The 23026-nt window shown below is 43.8% G+C and overlaps 2 protein-coding genes across 2 annotated transcripts in view; one reads left to right on the top strand and one right to left on the bottom strand.

Annotated features, from left to right (window-relative positions):
* Positions 1 to 5802: 5802 nt before the first annotated feature.
* LOC104606574 (Auxin-responsive family protein) lies at positions 5803 to 7555 on the bottom strand. Its single transcript, XM_010271853.3, has one exon. It carries the CDS (start codon positions 7212 to 7214, stop codon positions 5997 to 5999), a length of 1218 nt encoding a protein of 405 aa, XP_010270155.1. The 5' UTR covers positions 7215 to 7555; the 3' UTR covers positions 5803 to 5996.
* A 719-nt stretch (positions 7556 to 8274) lies between these two features.
* LOC104606573 (Acyl-CoA N-acyltransferases (NAT) superfamily protein) overlaps positions 8275 to 23026 on the top strand; it is a 29719-nt gene continuing 14967 nt past the window's right edge. The window contains exons 1-2 of the mRNA XM_010271851.3: positions 8275 to 8753; positions 8929 to 9000. Coding sequence (XP_010270153.1) covers positions 8579 to 8753; positions 8929 to 9000 — 247 coding nt within the window. The 5' untranslated portion in view covers positions 8275 to 8578. The remainder of the gene's footprint in view (positions 8754 to 8928; positions 9001 to 23026) is intronic.

The following is a 23026-nucleotide window of genomic DNA, read 5'->3' as shown; positions in this document are numbered from 1 at the left end:
GATCCCGGCTGAAATCAAAGTACCCACGTTACGCTTAGAAATGTATGACAAAGAGGCCAACGATGATGAGCTCCGCACCAACCTCGACCTAATAGAAGAGGTACGGGACCTCGCGTATATCCGAACCGCAGCATACCAGCAAAGGGTGGCTCGGTACTATAAAAACCGGGTCAGGAAGTGACACTTCCGTGTAGGTGACCTGGTCCTTCGGAAAGTAATGGTACCTGAGCCCGGAGCGAGTAAGTTGGGGCCAAACTAGGAAGGTCCCTACCAGGTAAAACGAATACTCGGGGAAGGCACGTACAAGCTCAAAACATTGGAAGGAAGGCAGGTACCTCGAGCCTGGAACATTAGCAATCTAAGCCAGTACTACTTGTGACCGTTGGCCCAAAGTGGATACTGAGTTGCTCCGCCTGGGCGAACTAAGTCCCAGTCGCCTTTACGACATGGGCCAACTAAGTCTCAGTCACCTCTATGGCATGAGCCAACTAAGTCCCAGTCACCTCTACTGCATGGGCCAAATAAGTCCCAGTCGCCTCTACGGCATGGGCGAACTAAGTCCCACTTGCCTCTACAACATGGGCGAACTAAGCCCCAGTCGCCTCCACGGCATGGGCAAAGCTTAGGAGTGGACTCCGAGTCGCTCCCCGAGCCTAAGGGCTACAAAACTGAACTAACGAAGGCTTCAAACAGTGTGTAGGACCTCACCCCCTCGCTTGCTAAAGTCAAAAGCGCAGACAGCTCGAGCATCAACCCTACGATACCTACATCACCTCGGCAACGATCACAGTTTGGGTCTATCAGAGGACCTACGTTCAAACAGACGGATTCTATGCGGACAGCTCGAGGCAAGAAACTTAGAAAAAATCTTGCTAAGGTTACCCTCACTCGCTACCAATCTCGGTAGCCGGATAGTTCGAGGTAACTCACGTAATTCGGGATGACTCCCACTTCAGTTACCCTTGCTTATTGCCAGCTTGGTAGCTCAATAGCTTGGGTAACCTATATACACATGACTTGGGACAGAAAGGAACCATTCTAAGCAAAAACAATATTTCATTAAGTACCGAGGTTTTTTATAAAAACCAGGCCTAACAACTCGGGAAAATACATCAAAAGGAGAGAAAAAAGAAGAGAAAACCGGGCTCAGCCACCCGGGAACATGCACTCAAAGATCAGAAGAAAAAAGAAGAACAACCCCAACATCAATGGTCCACCACTTCCACGTCCTCATCAGTCTCCAGGGAATCGGGCTCCTCCTCCTCCATTGCGTCCGCCACCTCCGGAGCTAGGCCCTTCATCATGATGCCGTCAAGGCTAAGGCCAAAGAACTTCTTCCAGACCAGGTACCGGCATAGCTTGAACCCCGAACGATAGGAGTTCGTGTCGTACTTAACCTGAAGGTCGCGGAACTCTGGGGACTCTTTAAAGCGGTCCACCGCCTTGACCCTTTCTTCCTCCATGGCAGCGTCGAAAGTTTGAGCTCATTCGTGGAGGGTGGCCTCTAGACTCCGAACCTCCTGCCGAAGGCGCTCCCTCTCCTCGGTCGTCCTCGAGGATTCCTCCTTGTAACAAGTGTTCTCCTCGATCGGGAGATCCGCGCTTCCTGGTCTTGAACAAGTAGCCGCTAGGCCTCGCTCCCCTTCTTGGCCTGGAGGACCTCACCCCAGGCCCGGTCCAGCTCGCGATTAAGCCTCCATACTTCCGTCCTCTAGGTGTGGGCGTCCTTGGAATGAACAGTCGTCTGAGAGGCCATGGCATGGAGGGCGGAGTTCAACTGCCAATAGAATGCCGAGGTAAGTAAAAAAAAGGGGGGGGAGAGAAAAAGAGCAAGCACTTACCACCATGCAGTGAGTCGAAGTCAACCCCAGAAGCCGCCTAGGATGTATCCCAGACCATTCCGCGACCTCCTCGTGGAAGATCGAATCCCGGCTCCTCTGCGTGGCTAAGACATAGTTGGTGATGCTCTCATTTCGCCCCTCGGTGGGGAACACTGGCATGGCAGAAGGGTCGGTTGGCGCGGATGGCGGGTACGGTCCCGGAGGAGGGACCTCTTCTTCACCGCCTTTCGCGGCTACTCGCTCAGGGAATGTGGGTGGGACCTCCGGCAGTGGAACAAAGGATGGGTCCGCGGCCTCGAACTCTTCTTCACCGCCTTCCGCATCGTCTTGGCGAAACCTCTTCGCCCTATGCTTGCCCCTCTAGGAGTTCAACAGGAGGCGACGCGCATCCACGTCTGACATTACAGCTACAAAAGGAAAAGAGGCGTTAGCCCAGCTCGCAAAAACCAAGAAAGGAAGGAAAAACCTAAAGGTAACCTATGGGGCTCAGGCCGACCTGCACGAGCTTGTCCTCAGCCAAATAGTCCGCGTAGATGAAGCCAATCTCTGCCCAGGACTGTAGCGTTTCCTGCGTCCTCAGATCCAAGCTAACGCCCGGATCCTGAATGGCAGCCCTCTAGTGGGTTGAAAAGGGCCACCCCTCGGGATTACGAACTACAAAATACCCCCGCTTCCAGGCCGGGATCCTGTTGGGCAACTCATGGAGAAGCTTGAAGTCGGGACGGGGGGAAAATAGCAAGAGCGCCTATTTGCAGGAGCTCTTGAGGAAGTGTTCTTGATTGACAAGATGGAGGCAAAGGTATCGAGAGAAAAGGGAAGACAGTACTCGTAAAACAAAGAAATGGTCCCCACCAAATTATGAACAGAATTCAGGTGCAACTGGTCTATGGTGACATTAAAGTGAGTGAGGACCTCTATTATCAAAGGGTGCAGGGGAAGGCGAAGACCAGCCACGAGCTGTTCTTCGAAAATCACGATTTCGTCATGATCGTGCTCCCAAGGATAATCGTCGGTTGGAAGGCTGTAAGTAAGCTCCCTTGGGAGGTTGTATTGGAAGACCAGGGCCCGGAGTCTCTCCATCGACATAGAAGAAGGGCCAAAATTGTCCTGCTCCCGACTTCGGGAGGTGGAAGCCAGGTTACCAGAGGCTTCCCGAGCCTTCGGATACTGCCCCTCGAAAGGTCCCTGAGCTCCCCTCGAGCTCGATGGGGCTTCGCCCTGATTACCAGCCCAGGAAGGAGCACCACTGTACAGATACCCAAACATAATTGGATAAGGCAAAAAAGACTCATTGAAGAAGACGGACTGAAAAGAGCGATGCAAATTGGGAGAACTCGAGCAAGCAAGGCGAAGGCACGATCTCAAAGCCGAAAGCAAGGATGGTTGGTATAAAAAATGAGGCATGGGGCCCTCCTATTTATAGCCATTGTGCCCAAAAAACGACGACCCCGATTAAAGCAACCCAACGGCTCACAGTAAAACCGACTGCACGTCCTCCGAGATTGAAAGTAGTTTAGCGCGTTTTTTGGCGCCCGTGGGATCTATAAATCACGTAACGTCCGCACGTACACCTCACGCGGTTTGACAAGGTAGTTTGAATTATGGGTCAAATCCACCCGTCACTTTATGAACTCCCCGCGATAGGGCAAGACCCCTAGCTCGAGGAGTGGGGGGCAATTGATAAAGGATGATTTGGCCCGACCTCTTGACTAGGCGACACGTGTACGCAACTCAACATATACGACAACTCGGCATAGGCGGACCGGTACATGGACATGACTCGACGCATGTGATAGCTCAGCAAGTGTCAGCTCGCCACGGGGTGAGCTTGAGCACGCCGATGTCCCGAGCTTCACTCTGAATTAAGTTCGTCCCAGTTCGTGAACTGGAACAACGAGCTTGCTCCAAGCCCAAGAAAATGGGCCGCCTCGAAGACAACTCACCTCAGGCAGAACCACCTCGGCACGCCACCAGTAGCTCGTCACAGGGTAGCTCGCTACGGGGCGGCTTGACGTTCTAAGGGAAGCTTCTCATCTAACAAAGTCGTACCTGCTAGACTGCTCCCGCATCCCTCGTCTAACGGCGCAGCGCCTGCCAATTTAGAAGGTTGCGCCCCTATATTCCGCCTGGCGGCGTCGTGCTTACAGGTTGTCCCCCCAGCTGGCGAGATTGTACCATGCAACGGTCACTGTAGCCTACCTGCTCTCGGCCCTAATAGTAACGGCCAGCCACTCCGAGGTACGACCTGATAGCGGATCGCCACAGCAGGGATTTGGGATCAATCCCATTGAACCTATCAGACGCCAGTATATAAGCACTCCGACTCCTCAGAGGCAAAGGTATCGCATATTCACCACTCTCATCTTCTTGCGTACTCATTCTCAGCTCGCTACCGAATTCTAACTTAAGCGTCGGAGAGTCCCCGCCGGGTGTTCAACCCCGGATCCTTTCGTCCTTCTTGTAGGTATCTCTTGCTCGTCGCCAGTTAGAAGCCTCGTCACTTCCAGGTAGGAGTGGCTGGATTGCGCATCATCACTTGTTAATAGAGTAAGTCTCTTTTTTTTTGTATTTTGAGAGAGAAAAAGGTTGATTAATGGGATTTTTGTTCTCATTGATATCCATATTTTTTTATTTATGTGGAGTTTATGAAAAATTTATTCTCCTGACTATCATTTACCCAGATAAATATATTTATCGGCCCGAATAAATAATTTCCCAAAAAAAGAACAGGGCCTAAGACGAATGTATTGCTTCTTATTGTTGTAGTTGTTGACGATAAGAGCTCTGAATGACCTAGGAATCTTCTCATGTGTTGCTCTCGCTATCCTCCATTCATGGAACAAACTTTAGATGGAAATGCCAATTCATTTGCGAATATAGGAAGGAGTTGATGTGGACTCTTTTTGGTTATGCTACATTACATTTGCCACCCCTATAACCATAAGAGATAAGGCCCAAGAGAAAAGGAATCTCACTATCCATATAAGAAGAAAGGAGATGAATACAGCTGTTATCAACTAAATCAAAAATCATTTTTAAGGTTGGATGATTGCTGATTTGGGAAAACCCAAATTTTAGTGCAAAGGGCTTGTCGGAGTATAAATGTGCTGCTGAAAGCCTCAGCAGTCAGCAGCAGAAGTGGAGGTTGCATCTCTGGGGCGTTTTGGTAATTGGCATGTGTATTTAGGGCCATCGATCTAGTCCAATTTGAATTCAGATATAATTTGTTTAAGATGGATTTATATATCCACTACTCCACCATTGAAACAGATTTGAAATTTTGATCCACTTTAGTAATTTGGAACATGTTGGAGATGGAGACAGGACCTCTGGGCTCTGGATGGAAAATTATTCAAGAATCAATAATCAAAATCAACCAGTAGATGGGTGCCAAATATCTATTTTAAGTAGAATTATGGTCCGACTAGACGAGCTAAATGAGTAAAATCAAAGTGAAGGCCGGATTCGATCCCCAAGTTACCAGTGGAGGACCTTATCATAAAGCTTGCTGGAACCTTCTAATCTTCCATGATATGCATGTGACTTATGAGCCAGCTGATCTACTGGACAGGAGCCTACGGTGGTTTGAATACAAAAGACAAAGACAAATTGGCAATTTAGGGCCCTAGCCTTAGACTCATATTCACTTCTATGGAAGCCCGGGTGAACTATGCAAGCTGCTCTATCTTCAAATTCAATGCTTAAAATTTGCATCGGCTGGTTTGGTTTGGATTTTGGAACTAGTAAATCTTCATTAGCTTTACATTCCAAATTCTTCTTTTTGGGGTAAGCCATGTTTCCTTCAAATTAATTGTAAGTCCATAAACCAGGGGATTGATTAAAAAAAAAAAACATTTTGACAAGATAAGATTATATTGCCCAGACTGGCGCTCAGTACAGTAGATTGAATGGTTTAAGTCTAAGGAAAGAGACCATAAAACAGTTGACAAGATAAGATTGAATAAGATAAATTCAATTACAGAGACCAATCAATATATAACCAGCTGGTTTTCAAATAATGAATGGCGCTCAATTAAAATATTCTCTAGCTACATTAATGCCAAATTAAGAAGAACCCATATGGAATTCTCAATCCAATCTCATCAAGAAACTATAAATATAATGCAACCAGCAACCTTACCTATGCTATACAATTCAGGAGTTGTTATTGCTACCATTCCCCTTATCAAAAGCACCAACTAAACCTTCTCTCCTCATTTTCTCTTCCTTGGCTTTCCTACAAAAGACCACCCACCCATTCACCTCCAAAGCTACACAAACCCCAATCAAAGTAGACAGAGCCAAACAGTAGACCAGCTTGGCATAAGACCTGCTAGAACCCATCACCTCAAATCCCTGGAAAACGTTCACCACTCCTAAGACAACACAAGCGTACCCAACAAAATGGTGATAAGATTTCCAGTACTTCCTAAACTTGTGTGTTGCCTTGGGCCGAAATAATAAAGCCAACGACTGCAGACCCGCTAAGCAAAATGCTGCAAACCCCAGCTTGCGGTGGAGTCCATAAACCACTCCAGGGGACAACTCCCCGAGCCGTATTCCAATTGCGAACCCAATGGTCCCAAGGACGAAGGCAAAGAGTTGGGTACCCGCATGAGCATAAAACCATGCGGGTCCTAGCGATTGTACGTGCCTGAAGTAGCGTGCTGTGACAGCTCCGGCCGGTAGTAGGAATCCCCAGGAGATGGCATTTAGGGTTGCATGTACGGTTTTAAGTGTCTTGATACTGTTGTGGCTACTCTCAGTCACCACGCCCGACAAGACGTCTATGGTGGCCACGGAGGATAGGTCGTTGACTGTTGTTGGGTGGATTGTTGGGGAGTAGCCTTGGACATAGAGTCCTCTGTTCCACACATGATAGATCTTTGTCTTGTTTGGAACGAGCTTCAGTGTAGCGTAGATCTGTACTGAGGCGCCGTTGTGAATGGAGGCCATCCGACCACCACCGGCACCGTATAGGGTGGCAGAGGAGGAGAGGAGCTGAATGTCCAGTGGACGAGAGAGAAGTGGGGTCCTCTGAAGTTTTACAGTGGGGTCGAGGATATAAGGGAGAAGGACAACAAGGCCTGAATTGGGGTCAGGGAAGGCAACCAGGGCGCGAGTCCCAGTCATCTCGGGAGAGGTGGGGTTGATTCCCCATGCCACCCAACCCGATGGGGAGATGAAGTTGCCGAAGAAGACAAGATCAAGGGTTGCGTTGCGGGGGTAGAATGTCCATGCTATAGAGGCTTGCTGGGTAGGGAGGGCCATGCAGTTTTGATAAGTTTTTCTGGCCGCGACTGTCGTGCAATGAGCAGCTGTTGCTGTCCATGGCTCAGGGAAGAGGAAAAGCAAGAAGAAGAAGAAGTTCATGGTTGCTCAATAAAGGTGAAAGAAGAAAGAGCTCCAGAGTGAAAGAAATTCGATCTGTGTTAACTTGTATTGATTATGTATGTAAGATGTTTCAAGATAGAATTATGTCTGGTGGGGTGGGGTGGGGTACCACAAGAATTATGAGCATGGTAGTGTGGCCAGCTTAACTTTGAAGGTAAGGGTCAGACAATAGGTTTGGTGGGGGGTAATTAACATTTAAGAATGATCCCTCCCTAAGAATGTTTTGGTCAGTGGACTCATAATAAGTGCTTTTGTGGTGCACCCGCCTGTGCACATTGTGCTTTTGTTCTACTTTTTATTAAGAAAGAAGAATTTGAGTGGAAAGGGGGTCTGAAAAGTGAAAACGATTATAGCATATATTCGAGGTTGAAGTTTGGCTTTGAAGAAAAGTAAATGAGAATGGATTTGATTGCCATGTGCCCATGTCCATGTGAACGGATCTACATTCCACAAATATATGTCTCTATTCATCCGGTGGTGGTTGTTAATCTACTACAGAATTTGGGTTGGTTTTTGCTTGACCATCTCTTTTTAACTTTAGGAGATCCTCTGTTGAATGAGACTGAGATATTTGTGGGTCCCTCCAGCAAAGCGATAGGCCAGGCAATCCACACGTGGTTGTCAACTTCACTTAATTGTGGTGAACTTACCTTGGTATCATGCCTGTCTTAAGGATGTCATCGGCTCGGGTTAACTGATGAATCCGTACTAACCCGACCCTAACCTCAATCCAGTTTCGGATTTCGATTGCTATAGCTCCGTGCTGATGATATGGCGTAGTTTGAGTTTAGTCTAACTTTTCAAAATCAATAATGCAAATATGGTTCGGAATAGTACGAACAGGCTCAACCTATAAACATTTAAAATGTCAAAAATCTTACTTACCCGTGAGGCCGTGAATTGATATCATTGTCAGTTGGCACACACCCCAACTGTACGTTGGGCCTAACCCTCTGTATACGAGCGTGGATAAATATACATCTTGACGGAACTAATTTACGAATTCTAAGGTGCTGTGAATCCCTGCTTTTTAAAGATGAGTAACTGGGCTCAGAAAATCCAACAGGAAAGCAATTCGATCCAACCGCACAAGGTTTAATGAGATTTCGGGGTGTAATGGTTTTGTTAATCAACGTATGCGGCTGGGCTGTTATTTATTTGTCACCAATGCGTGATAAACACGCTAACTCGCTAAGTGCGCTCATGGCTTATTCGACGAGAGCGCGTCCATTTGATCATCGCTCTTCCGCTTTCGGTGTGACCGCGAGGCAGGGAGTGGGAGCGAGGCAGCGACCAAGCAAGCGACAGTAAAGAGGGGGAGTAGGGAGTAGGGAGTAGGGAGGATGAGGGCGAGCTTGGTGGGAGAGAAGGTGATTTTGGTTCCGTATATGAGCGAACACGTCCCGAAGTACCATGAATGGATGCAAGATCCAGCTCTCCTTCAAGCTACGGGGTCGGAGCCACTAACGTTGGATCAAGAGTACGAGATGCAGCTCTCTTGGACTCAGGATCCCAATAGTACTCTCTCTTGCTTTCTTTCTCTCTTTACTTTTCCTTTTCTTTTTTATCTTCTTCCTTTTTTCCTGTTTTCGTTGTTCTTTGCTGAAATATTTCTTTAGAAAACTCAGTACTCAGTTGGGTTGTCTCCTTATTGATGAATAAATGAACATTAGAAAGGTGGGTGGTCTTGCAGAGCAGACTTTCATTATATTGGACAGACAAATGGTATTAGGAGAATTCTTCCACGGGGATCCTCACGTTGAAGGTCTGTAAGTTACATCCTTTTTATTTCCCGAATTCTGTGGTTTTTTCTTTTTTGTATGTCGGGTTTTATTAGGAAGGCGTTGTTTGGGATTGTAGTTGTAGGCTTAATGTTTCGGGGGACTTTTGCCTAGTCGTTATGAATTTGGAAAACTATATTCCACTTATCAGTGTTTTTTTATTATTTTTTTGAAGCATTGGGCGGCGTTGGAACTTGAACTCGGGTTCTTTTACTGTAACAATATGATTCGTTTTTTTTTTTTTTCAGTCTCAACTTTTTTCTTAAAGCAGTCTCAAGCTTGATTGACGGTACTAACCATCAAACTTTAAGTTTTCCTGTGATACACTCTTGGCAAATAGAACGATGTTTTCGTTTCTTATTGCAGGTTCTTAAGTGACTGATACCTTTTTTTTTTTGGGGGGGGGGGGTTAATCTTGGTTGTCGACTTTGGCCAGGAGACCCTACAAGAGTTGCCCAGGCTCCTAGGCAGATGCATTATGTAGTCGCTGAACCAAAGATGTCATTTGCCCAATACTTAACTCATGCTTAATCCCCACTATTTGGGGTTGGCTACACGAATCCTATCTTGCCATATCCATTCTGCTCCATCAAGAGCTTTGCACAAAGCAACATATTCCTGTTCATTTCGGATGGGCTATCACTGCCGGAGCTCAGCAGTTCAATACTTGGTGCATGTAAATTGTCTATTTGTAAAATAATACAAGTTGGATTTCACATGCTAATGGCATAAGTAGTTAAGTTTAGAAACATGAAGAATAAACAAGTATTATACAACAAATAATTAACATGGACTATCCGAAATATAATTCGGCAGCATGTAGGTTGAAAAATCTCTGAAAACAGCTGGGAAGAACTTAACTAATGGGTGCAAATAATGAACAAAAAAGTAAGCATTGAGTGCAAGAGAAAATTTTAATGAGAATCTTTCTCCAACCCTGTTTGTTTTCTTTCCTCTTTATTAAAAAAAGAACCTCCTCTTTGATTATTAGCAAAGCTTTTCTATCAAAAGCAGAAAAGAGAAAGAAAGAATAGATCCTGCTCCTTCTCTTGGTTAACAAAGAAACAATGAAAAAGAAAGAAGCTAAATGATACAAGAACGAATGGATATATACCCACCTGATTGGCCCAGCTGGTGGAGATATTGAAAGGAGAGTGCAGATTCAAAGTGTTGAATGGAGATCATCCACATTAGGATGGTACAATGGTTGAGAACATTGGAACTGTTCAAAGTGTTCTCAGTTGATGGGCTGTTAAGGAATTGGAAGGAGATTGCAGATTCAGGCTTATGTAGAAAGATCTTAAAAGCTTTCTAGACTCCTCGACCTCTTGGGTTCACCAAACTGAACTTTGATGGCAGCAGCATAGGCAACCCAGGGCCTTCCGGAATTGGGGGTGTGAGAAGGGATGAAACAGGGAACTTGTTAGCCATGTACTCTGGGCCGATTGGGGTGGGAGACTCTTCGAGGGCTGAAATTTTAGGAGCTATTGAAGGGATACAAAGGGTCAAGGAAATGAATATCAAAAAGGTGGTTATAGAAGGTGATTCTGAAACGGTGGTGAAATGGCTAAAACTGGACAGTGCTATGATGTGGAAATACAGCAATGAAAAGAGGAAGTATAAGTGGTTAGCCAAGGACATGGAAATTCAATGTACATGGATAAAGAGAAGTGCAAATGCATTGGCTGACGGTCTAGCTAGGCAAGGGTTAAATAGAGACACATTATTTTGGGCTGTTTTGTAATCACTGCATGGTCAGAAAGTTTCTTGGGTAGCTGGAGTCAAGACTTTTTAGCTCCCTCCCTTTGTAATCCTGATTTTATATCATTAATAAAATTTCACTGTTACTGATAAAAAAGAAAAGCTGGTGGAGATATTGTTGTATGTACACCAAAAATATGCTATTTTTGTATGTTTCTGTTGCCTAGCAGAAAATGTTAAATGGCCTAAAGATTAATCTCGGTGCCATTTTGCTGATAGCCAAAGTATCACTCCCCTAATCATGCTTAGGGTTCCCCTTTTCCCAGGTTCTGCCTGGGCAATCCATAGACACCATGGGATTAACAATAAAACCTTCTGAAATTGAATATTTTAATTTGTTTTGTAAATAATTATAAAAACATGTGTCATTTATGGTATTACTGAAATCCTGGAATCCCATCCAATCCCAATTTGAGCTCACTAAAATTATGAGATTTCATTTGCAATTTTAAGTAAGTGTTGTTTCTTCACCCCAAAACAGAGCAAAAATCTCATGAAATTTCAAAAAAAAAGAAAACATCAGTCCAATAAATGTTATGTCTCTTATTGAAGAATAACATGAGTGGAAAATGTAGGAATTGTTGACAGAGATAACCTCTTTAATTATGGTTTGTGTAGTTTCAGACACTTTGATGCCTGTCCAAAATATGTTATTGTTTAATTCCTTTTCCTTGTGTGCTGTTCCAGTCAACTGTTCTAGATTTATTTTTCAATAATTGCCATTGTTTGCTAGTGGTGTTTGTTTGGTCACATTGGCAACCTGGATTTTGAGTTGTTAATCCAGGTTGCCACTTTTTTTTTGACGAAACCGTAATCCAGGTTGCCACTGTTCTGTTCAACTGTTCTAGACAAGCTAGCTTTGTAGCCAAGTGATATGTCCAGACATGCAGTGTTGACTGTGATGAGACTTCTTATCATGATTGAAATTGTTCAGACAATGTTGAGACACAAATAAAGGGAATACAAGTGTACAAGAAAAGGCCACATCAGCCTTTAAGTAATGTAACTGACAACCAACCATTAGAACAAACTAAATAACAAACTGGACAAGTGGAGAGGCTGATATAACAGAATTGTAACAGAAGTGTATAAATAAGGAAAGGAAGCCAGAAGAGGAATTATTGATTTTGGGAATACAATCTCTCCCTCTCTCTCTCTTTCTCTTTCTTTCTTCCTTCTCTCTCTCTCGTTTAGGAGGCAAGCTTCCTCGAAAAAGTCCCTGAGTTAGGCTGTTCCTAACAAGTTGGTATCAGAGCCAAGATGCCAAGCACAAGGTCGTCTGCGATGGAGAACATGGTCGACAACATGGAAGGAGAAATGCAAAGATTATCGGCTTACGTCAAAGAAATCAAAGAAAGCTTCGCATCCTTGCTTGAACGACTGGAACAGACACCACCAGCGCCGAATCGGGAAGGGTAGGAAGAACGCAGTGACACCAGTCATTGCAGCGGATCAAGAACGACAAGAATCAAGTTTCCCGTCTTCGCAGGGGGAGATCCCACATCCTGGCTTCTGCGAACAGAAAGATACTTCGATTACCACGATACGCAGGGACCTAATTGTGTTCCATTAGCTTCTGCACACCTGGAAGGAGAGGCGATCGTCTGGTACCAGTGGTACCGGTGACGGCACCCAAGAGCTACATGGGTGGACTTCATCGATGCCTTAACCATGAGATTTGGAGTCTCGGCCTTTGAAAACTATGATGAAAGCCTCGCTAAGCTACGACAGACTGGTTCCGTCCAAGATTATCAGATGGCGTTTGAAAGGTTAGCTGTGTGCATGCAATGCAAGGGTGGCCAAAAAACGCACTTGTTGACAGTTTTGTTGGTGGACTCAGGGAAGAATTGCGGCTGGAGGTGAAATTGTTGGTCGACAGTTTTGTTGGTGGACTTCATTTTAATGCAGATAGACTCCCACGGGAACGGCCCAATTCTAGCCCAAGGAAGTAACTTCAACAGATCCGAAGAAGCCCACATATAACTACAGTAGCTACTTCAGAAGTTTTCAGTGATCTTCCAAGAGCCTAAGGAACTACCACCGAAATGTGCCCATGATCATTGCATTCCATTGCTGCCCGGAACGACACCCACAAATATAAGGCTCTATCGTTACCCCTATTTTTAAAAACTAGAGATTGAGAGACAAGTGCAAGATATGCTTGATAGAAAAATTATACAACCCAGCCAAAGCCCATTCTCCTCGCCAGTATTACTTGTGAAAAAGAAGGATGGGACATGGCGGTTTTGTATAGACTATAGGGCCCTGAACAACATTACTGTGAAGGATCGATTTCCCATACTAGTAATCGATGAACTCGGCAGGGCCACCATATTCTCTAAACTAGACATGAGGTCGGGATATCATCAAATTCGGGTCCATGAGGGTGACATCCACAAGACTGCCTTTCGTACACACGAGGGGAATTATGAGTTTTTGGTCATGCCATTTGGGTTGACCAATGCGCCAGCTACATTCCAAGCACTTATGAATGACATATTTTGACCCCATTTGTGCAAATTTATACTCGTTTTTTTTTTATGATATACTTGTATATAGTGCTACGTGGGACGAACACCTAGTACATCTACAAATCACCTTGGAACTACTAAGGACTCATAAACTCTTTGCAAAGGAGTCAAAGTGCGCATTTGGACAGATGCAAGTACACTACTTAGGGCATGTAGTCGAAAACAGCATTGTAGCAACAGACCTGAAAAAAATCTCAAGCATGATAAATTGGCCCCGACCTCAAAATGTTAAGCAGTTATGTGGCTTCTTGGGTCTAACAAGGTACTACTGGCGATTCATCAGAGGGTATGGACTGATTGCTGCCCCCTTAACAAGTTTACTTAAGAAGAATGGTTTCTGCTGGACTAGGGAGGCCCAATAGGCCTTCGAGACGCTTAAAGCAACCGTCTCGTCCCCACCAATGCTCGCACTTCCAGACTTCTCAAAGGACTTCATCATTGAATGTGATGCATCAAGCCAAGGAGTAGGTGCGGTCCTCATGCAAGAAGAAAGGCCACTAGCGTTTTTCAGCAAAGTAATGACAACACAGAAATGGGCCAAGTCAGTATACGAACGCGAACTGATAGCAATTGTTCTCGTAGTTCAGAGGTGGTGGCCCTACCTTCTAGGGAGGAGGTTCATCATACGAATTGACCACCATAGCCTGAAATTTCTGTTGGAGCAGTCCGTACTATCCTCGGAACAGCAGCGATGGATAGCCAAATTACTCGGCTACGATTATGTCATTAAATACAAGGCAGGGAACACTAACAAAGTGGTGGATGCACTGACACGCCAACCACAACTATTTCCATTACTTCTCACGGGCCCAACATGTTCCATCATGAGTCCGTTAAGGAAAGAAGCTGAAAGACACCCACAACTGAACAAGCTGCGTTCATAGGTCCAAGAGGACCCTACTAGCCACCCAGGGTACACAATGGAGAATAACTTGCTACTGTATAAACGCCGAATGGTGATACCACAGGATTCAACTCATATTCAGCAGCTTCTGGAAGTGTTCCACTCATCACCAGCAGGAGGACACTCGGGGATTTTGTGCACTTACAAGAGACTAGCCACCCAATTCCACTGGAAAGGCATGCGGAATTCGGTCCAAAAATTCATAGCCGAATGCGTCATTTGCCAGAAAAATAAGGTTGATACCCAGTTTCCAGCAGGACTGCCACAACCACTCCCAATTCCTACACAAGTGTGGACGGATATATCCATGGACTTCATAACGGGGCTTCCCCTTTCCTATGGCAAGTCCGTCATTCTCGTAGTGGTTGATAGATTCACCAAATACTGCCATTTTCTCCCTCTTTCCCACCCCTTTACAGCTTCAATGGTGGCTGAGCTTTTACTAAGGAGGTGGCACGACTGCATGGTACCCCTAACTCTATTGTCTCAGACCGCGACCCAATTTTTTACGAGTAATTTCTGGGCAGAACTTTTTCAACTACAGGGAGTGAAACTCTTCAAATCTACCAGCTACCATCCTCAAACAGATGGGCAAACTAAGGTGGTCAACCGGAGTTTGGATGCAACTTGGGAACCTTGAACTTACAGAATAGATTTCCACATCTTGACCTTGAGGGCAATGTTGCTTTCAAGGGATGAGGGACTGTTGAGACACAAATAAAGGGAATACAAGTGTACAAGAAAAGGCCACGTCAGCCCTTTAAGTAATGTAACTGACAGCCAACCACTAGAACAAACTAAATAACAAACTGGACAAGTGGAGAGGTTGATATAACAGAATTGTAACAGAAGTGTATAAATAAGGAAAGGAAGCTAGAAGAGGAATTATTGATTTTGAGAATACAATCTCTCTCTCTCTCTCTCTCTTTCTTTCTTTCTTCTTTTTCTCTCTCTCTCGTTCAGGAGGCAGGCTTCCTCGAAAAAGTCCCTGAGTTAGGCAGTTCCTAACAGACAAACAAAAGTTAAGAAGTTTTTTTTTTTTTTTTTTTTTTATAGATAAGTTTATTCTTCTATTTTCATTCACTTATATGTTCTATTTTAAGTGTTGAGACAAGAAATGGTTTATAGAACTTTTGGGTCCTTAGGGTTAGAAATATTGTCTCTTAAGATTCATTAGTTAGGTATGAAGTTTTCTTGAAAATGATATTTGAATAGGCATTATGTTTTTGGAATCATTATTAGAATGTATTGTGGTAAGGGTGACTCAATGGGTAAGCTTCACATTTGTTCTCACCTTACTCCTTTGATGATTTTTAAGGGAATTGGAGGGGAGTGCATCTTCAACAAGGAAAAGTAAAGCTTGCAAAGAATGGGAATCACCTGAAGAGAGTTTCTTAAAATTAAACTTTGATGGTAGTGGCTTTGGCAACCTAGGTCCCTCGGGGATTTGAGGAGTGTTTAGGACAAAGAAGGGAATATAATAGCTTTATTTTCTGGTCCAGTTAGAACTGGAGACTCAACAAGATCTGAAATGCTTGAGGTCCTACAAGGTGTTCAAAGAGCAAAAGAGATGAACATAGAGAGGCTGGTTATTGAAGGGGACTCTCAAGTAGTGATAAGTGTTATGCAGGAGAGAAGAATGGAAGAAGAGAGAAAAGAGAGAGAACTGAGAGCAAAAGATATTGCTGGCGGCGCAACTTTTTATATATATATACTAGGGTGACAACAACTAAAATAAAAGAGTAAAAGTACAATAGTACCCCTGCGGTACTATACATAGGAAAAATAACAACTTTTAACACTCCCCCTCAAGTTGGGACATAGATGTCAATCATGCCCAACTTGTCACATAAATCATGATGTCGTGAGTGGTGTAGTCCTTTTGTAAAGATGTCTGCAAGTTGATCCTTAGAGCTGACATAGGGAGTACACACTTCCCCTATGATAACCTTCTCTCTGATAAAATGTTTGTCGACTTCGATGTGTTTAGTTCTATCATGTAGCATAGGGTTAGCAGCAATGTTAATGGCTACTTTGTTATCCTAGAATAGGGTCATAGGTCTGTCCACTGGAAAACCCAACTCACTCAACAGATTCTTTATCCACATAATTTCAGCCACTCCATGAGCCATTGCTCGATATTCAGCTTCAGCACTGGATCTAGTTACCACACTTTTCTTTTTGCTTCTCCAAGTAACTAGATTTCCTCCTATGAAGGTACAATAGCCACTAGTTGACTTTCTGTCATTTAGGGATCCTGCCCAATATCTGCATCAGTACACACTTTAACTTTCAAATGTCTGTGCCTTTGAAACAACAAGCCAGCACCTGGAAACCTTTTAAGGTATCGGAGGATTCTTTATGCTGCTTCAAGATGAGTGGTCATAGGGGCATGCATGAACTGGCTAAGGACACCAACTGCATAAGCAATGTTTGGGCGGGTCATAGAAAAATGTAACAATCTCCCTATAAGTCTCTGAAACTGTTTCACATCCTTGATAGGTTCACCTTGGCTATCACCTAATTTATGGTTAGGATCAATAGGGGAATCAACTGGCTTCACTCCCACTTTTCCTGTATCCTGGAGTAAATGTAGGACATACTTCCTTTGGGAAATGAAGATATCCCTTTTTGAGCGGGCAACTTCAATTCTTAGGAAGTATCTTAGAGGACCTAGATCCTTTACTTCAAACTATGTGGCAAGAAAACTCTTCAACTTTTGGATTTCATCCTTCCAGTCGCCAATGATAATTATATCATCAACATATACTATCAAAGCAGCAATTTTACCTTCTCCTCTTTTCACAAACAATGTGTAATCAGATTGACATTGCTTGTATCCTTTCTGCTGAACCGCTGCATGGAATCTGTTGAACCAGGCTCTCGGTGATTGTTTCAGCCCGTATAAAGACTTCTTCAACCTGCACACCATTTGTTCATTGCCTTGAGCCTGAAAACTAGGGGGTTGTATCATGTAAACTTCCTCTTCAAGGTCACCATTCAAGAATGCATTCTTGATATCAAGCTGATGTAGATTCCAGTCAAGATTAGCAGCAAGAGAGAATAGAACTCTAATGGAGTTCATCTTGGCAATGGGTGCAAAAGTCTCTGCATAATCAACTTCGTACACTTGTGCAAACCCCTTTTCCACTAAACGAGCTTTATACCTCTCCACCGTGCCATCAACCCTATGTTTGATTGTGAACACCCATTTACATCCAACTGGATCTTTCCCTTAGGAAGATCTACAAGTTCCCATGTGCCATTTTTATCAAGAGCATTAATTTCTTCCTTCATAGCATCTGTCCATTCAGGTATTGAAAGAGCTTCTGCCACATTCTTAGGGATAGGGACACTATCAATGGATGTGAGAAAGGCTCGAAAGGAGGGTGAAATGTTTTCATAGGAAACAAAGTGGGAAATGGAGTGTTTAGTGGTGCACGATCTAACACCTTTCCTGTGAGCAATAGGAAGGTCAAGGTCATTAGCAACAGAGGTATCAATTGCAATGGGGTCAGGGACATCAATGGGAACCAAGATACCTGAGTGAGTATGTTCCGCCCCCGAAGAGTTTAATGGCATTGGAGGTACAACTTCTGGATTCTCCACAGCTCTTGAATTTGGTTGGCCTTTGTGACAACGGAAGAAGACACGAAAATGAGGAGGATCGGGAAGAGGAGGGAGTTGAACCAGTTTCTCCTCATTCCTACTCTCCCCCTGAGGAGAAACAGGGAAAAAATGCTCACTCTCAAAGAAAGAGACATCCATGGAAACATAGAATTTTCGAGAAACAGGATCAAAACAACAGTATCCCTTCTGAGTGAAGGAGTACCCTAGGAATATGCAAGGGATAGCACGAGGATCCAATTTTCCACGAGTGGGTGACAAATTTTGGACAAAGCAACGACAACCAAACACACGAGGAGAAATGGGAAGAAGGGGGGCCTTGTGAAAGAGAAGCTGATGTGGGGCTTTGCACTCTAACCAACGAGAGGGCATACGGTTGATGAGGTAGGTAGCACAAAGGACAACCTCAAGCCAAAAGCGTTTTGAGACATTCATATGGAGTATTTAACCCCGGGTCACTTCAAGGAGGTGTTGATTCTTTCTTTCAACAACACCATTTTGTTGTGGTGTTCGGGCACAAGAGCTACAGTGAAGTGAACCACGTGAAGCAAAAAATTCCGTGAGACCACTTTGAAAATACTCTTTGGCATTATTTGACTGAAAAATTTGGATTTCAGTATGAAATTGGGTGAAGACCATCCGCTGAAAATCTTGGATAATTTTTGGTATTTCATCCCTGGTCCGCATGGGATATACCCATGTATATCTAGAATAATCATCGATAATGGTAAGAAAATACTTGTAGCCACTCTTAGATGGTAAGGTAACAGGGCCCCACACATCAGAATGAATAATGTGAAAAGGAAATTCAGATTTATTATTTTTTGAAAGAAAATGAGTTCTATACTGCTTACTCAATTGACAAGTTTGATAAGAAAAATCTGAAACGGACATTAACTTAAACAATTTTGGAAACACCACTTTCAAAGACTCAAAAGATAAATGACCAAGACGACAATGCCATAAATAAACTTGACTCTTAGACTTTGTGACTTGAAGACCAACCTTATTCTCTAGCATGTAAAGTCCATCAACCATACATCCTCTACCAATCGTCCTCCCCGAGGCCAGATCCTAGATCACACAGTACGAAGGGAAAAATGTTACTGAGCAGTTGAAGGAATTAGTAATACTACTAACAGAGAACAAATTAATGGAAAATTTCGGAACATGTAAAACATCAGAGAGGGTAAGGCCGAGAGGGAGAGAAATGGTTCCTTGACCGGCTATGGTATTGTATGATCCATCAGTTAGTCTCACCTTGTCTCTTCCAGAAAGAAGGTGATAGGTTTGAAAGTAAGAGGACGTACCAGTCATGTGTTTTGACACTCCAAAATTAATGATCCAGGGAGTGTCAGGGTTATGAGAAGCAACATGGAAAGTTGTGGCAGAGTTACCTGATGTAGACGCAAATGAAGTTGAGGGAGGAGCATCCATCTGACGAATTGCTCTACCATAGAACTCAAAATGGTCACAGAAGGAATTTATAATATCCTCCCTTGGGTTAGATCCAGATGAATGTGTCTGAGTCACAGTATGAATGGGGGGCTGATTCTCTTGAGTAGCCATGTTTGCCATAGTGTGTTTTCTTGTACCTTGCTGTCCTGACTTTTTATTCATATCTGAACCTTGCTTCTTATTCAGATCTTGAGCCCATTTCGGCTTCCCATGAAGATCCCAGCATGTGTCTTGGGTGTGTCGGGGTTTCTAGCAATGAGTACACCACAATTTGTCCTTGTCATCCATCTTTTTTTGAAGATCCCCCTTCTTAGAAGTATTTCCCCCACCGGTAGTAACACTCCCTTTCGTTGCCAACACAACTGCATCTCCTCCAGAACTATTCATCAAATTCCTTCTACTTTCTTCTAATTGTACAAGAGCATAAACTTCCTAAACTGATGGAAGATCCTTGCTACCTAGGATCTAGACTCTGATAGATTCATATGTAGGGTTTAAACCATGTAAGAAAGCAAACACTCTCTGCTGGGAGACGAGTTTTTTGTACAGTTTTGCATATTCATCACACTTCCAGTCCACACTTTGATAATGATCTAACTCCTTCCAAACAGAGGTCAAGTTTGAGTAGTACACAAATAGACACCTCTCCCCCTGTTTACAAGTAGACGATTCTGCCTGTAGCTGGTAGATTTTTGCATAGTGTCGTAGTTCCGAATATGTTGATTTTGCTTGTTCCCAGATCTCATTTGTCGTTTCAGCTCACTTGAAATTCCTTCTTATTTGAGGTTGCATAGAAACTAAAAGCCAAGACATGACCATGCTGTTTTCTTGGTTCTATTTGTCATATTTTGCACTCCCAGAATGTGGTTCTTTGATTCTCCGATTTGATGTACTTTTGTTATTTAGTGGAAATAAATAAAGTGCATGTTTGATTCATGTTGTTTGGTTTAATTCTGTGCAAAACCCTAAAACTGGACTTTTATAGAGATTCGTGCTAGTTTTAAATGTTCACAGCCGTTGGATAAGTCTGGGGAGATTTATCCTACCAAGGCTGATACTGGTGTGCCACCAAGTGTTGGGATGGCCTATCTCAGCCACCAGGGTAAGACCCGAGGCACATGCAATATGGGATTACTTGAATCCTTGAACCGGACCAGATTTCCAGTTTTGCCCTGGACCTTGGAGACAGATGGGCAAAATTGGAAAGTTACACCTGACCCCTAGACTCGATTATGACACTTCACTAGGTGTCGGATCAGGCTGTCTTTGATATGCCAATCAGTGAGATCCTTAGATGGGGATCAAAACCTAGGTATGTTGGGGCAGTTTGAGAATTCATCTGAGTGGGCGATCATAGTGACAGAATCAGCCACTTTGTCGGACAAAGGGTAATGATCGGGAATGCACTCTCTCTGATGGAAACCAAACTGCCGGCAGTTGATTTCAATCGTTGGAATTTTGTTTTGCAAAATTAATATATTTATATATATATGTACGGTTTCAAAATGTTTGTAAATGGTTTTAATTCCCGGGATCCATATGAGAGGAGAGTGCGGCACTGTTCCTTGCAGCCGAGGGAGAGGTCCTCTCTTGTCGGGCAGTGCTTGATCATTAAGGGCTGAGAGGTTAAGTGTAAGACCATTTAGGATAATACCTGATGGGCTAATATTGCACCTGCCCACAGTCCCTGGGTTTTTATAAGATGGCTTGGCCTAGGGACCACTTAATGTAAGTGTTGGGCCCATAGGGTCCATGTGATGGACTCAAGGGGTTCATTGAGTTTTTCAGTGAATTCGGCTGGGCTGAACCCATGTGGCTGGTGTGTAGATCAATGCTTGGGTCCCACGCCATACAAAGAAGCCCAACTGGGCAGTAGATTGGAAAGTATTTAGACACTGAACCCTTAATGGGCCGAAAGCCCATTTCGAGGTGGGCTGATATGATCACCCATCCATGGGGCGAATCTGAGATTAATGTTAGTAAAAGGATTGGGCCTTTAGCCTTATCCACTCTTGGAGACCAAATTCAAATTAGATTTGAATCTGGTAACCTCCTGATAAGATCAGGAGTGAGCTAACTTTATCTGCAGATAGGATTAAGATAATCCCCTATCCAAATACTGATTTGGATTGGGATAACTCCTCATTAGGAGGTTTCTTAATCAAGAAGAAAGGAGGAGAAACCCTAAGAGAGAGAAATCATCAGATTTCGAACCACCTTTTGAAGAGATATAGGATATCTCCTGCGATTTGAGATAGGATCTCATTCATACTCTAGAAAAAGAAGCAGTTCAGCCCTTTTTCGCTCTTGGAGTTCTCCTCCTGCCGCCGCCATCTACCCTTCCAAGATTTGATCTTTGCAGAAAAAGAAAGTCAAGAAATCTGTTCTTGACATTAGTCTTGCAACAAAGACTAAAAGGATTCAGTGTTTAGTGTTTCTAGAGGATTCTTGTGAAGGATCCAGTGTGTAGGACGCACCCTGCTGGTTCTGTTCCATCCACAGCTGTGTCATCTTCAGCAGGAACGGTTCTTGGTGCATTCTTTGGGCATGAACACCAACTTTGGGAGATACTGCTTCTCCGGATCAGGTATATTCCTCCCATTTGTCTTTTGGTACAGATCTGGTTTGATTATGGTTCAAGTAGGATCCTTGAATATTGTATTCTAAATTTAGGGAATATGATTCCCAATTGGGAGAAGGTAGGAAAATTTTTGAAATTCGCCCACCCATTCCGCAACCTTTGTGGCGTCCATTAGATGGATCCTACCATTCTTTCAGATTTTGCTTGTTCCCAGATCTCATTTGTCGTTTCAGTCCACTTGAAATTCCTTCTTATTTGAGGTTGCATAGAAACTAAAAGCCAAGACATGACCATGCTGTTTTCTTGGTTCTATTTGTCATATTCAGCATTCCCAGAATGTGGTTCTTTGATTCTCCCATTAATATAACCTATCTTTCCCCTTGCAGTGATGTACAACTTGATCCCTCTTGACAACTCTAAATAATTTAAACCATTAAGAGGAATAACAGCCATGGGAAAGGATAGGTCCACACCCCCACTCATTCCATTCAGCATTGAGGAAACACCGGATGTAGCAGAATCTTCACCACTCATGATTTTAGCACCTGTGTTTTTTCAAAAGGTTGTGTGTTTTTGAAGATTTTTTTTTTCGTTCCCCCTCAGTGTTGAATTTCTTTAGGGTTGTGTACCCCATTTAAGAGTTGTTTTTGAATCTGAAATCATGAATGGTGAAGATTCTGCTAACACAAGTGCTGTTACAGCACTAACAGGTCATCCCTTGACTTACAAGCTCAACACAAGTTTTGCCACAGTGCATACAGGTCATCTCTTGACCTATGCATCAACAGGACTGCTGTTACAGCAAGTACTGGTCACTTTTTGACCTTTAGTTCACCATAAAAGCTGTTGCTGTAGCACACAAGAGGTACTGGTCACTTTCTGACCCACAGTTCACCATAGAAGCTGCTGTTGTAGCACACAAAAAGGTCCTCACGACCTACAGTTTCACAGAGATCAGTCGACCCCACAAAAAAGGAAAGAAAGAGGTGCTGATCACCTCACATCCAATCGGCAGACCTAGTACAGGTTTTGCCCTGGCACACGACCAGAAAAAAAGGGTAAGAGGGAGAGAGAGAAGTTACTTCAGTGTGAGATCTTCAATCAACCGAACAACAGATGAGGGCAGCAGATCTGGAAATCTGGTGCGA

The sequence above is a fragment of the Nelumbo nucifera genome, chromosome 1, assembly GCF_055504915.1.
Source record: "Nelumbo nucifera cultivar China Antique chromosome 1, China Antique-T2T, whole genome shotgun sequence".
Lineage (NCBI taxonomy): Eukaryota > Viridiplantae > Streptophyta > Magnoliopsida > Proteales > Nelumbonaceae > Nelumbo > Nelumbo nucifera.
This window is presented reverse-complemented; position numbering and strand designations above follow the sequence as displayed.

Bases quoted from the DNA above. Each gene is read 5' to 3' on its own strand.
- LOC104606574 (XM_010271853.3), bottom strand. From the start codon at position 7,214: ATGAACTTCTTCTTCTTCTTGCTTTTCCTCTTCCCTGAGCCATGGACA.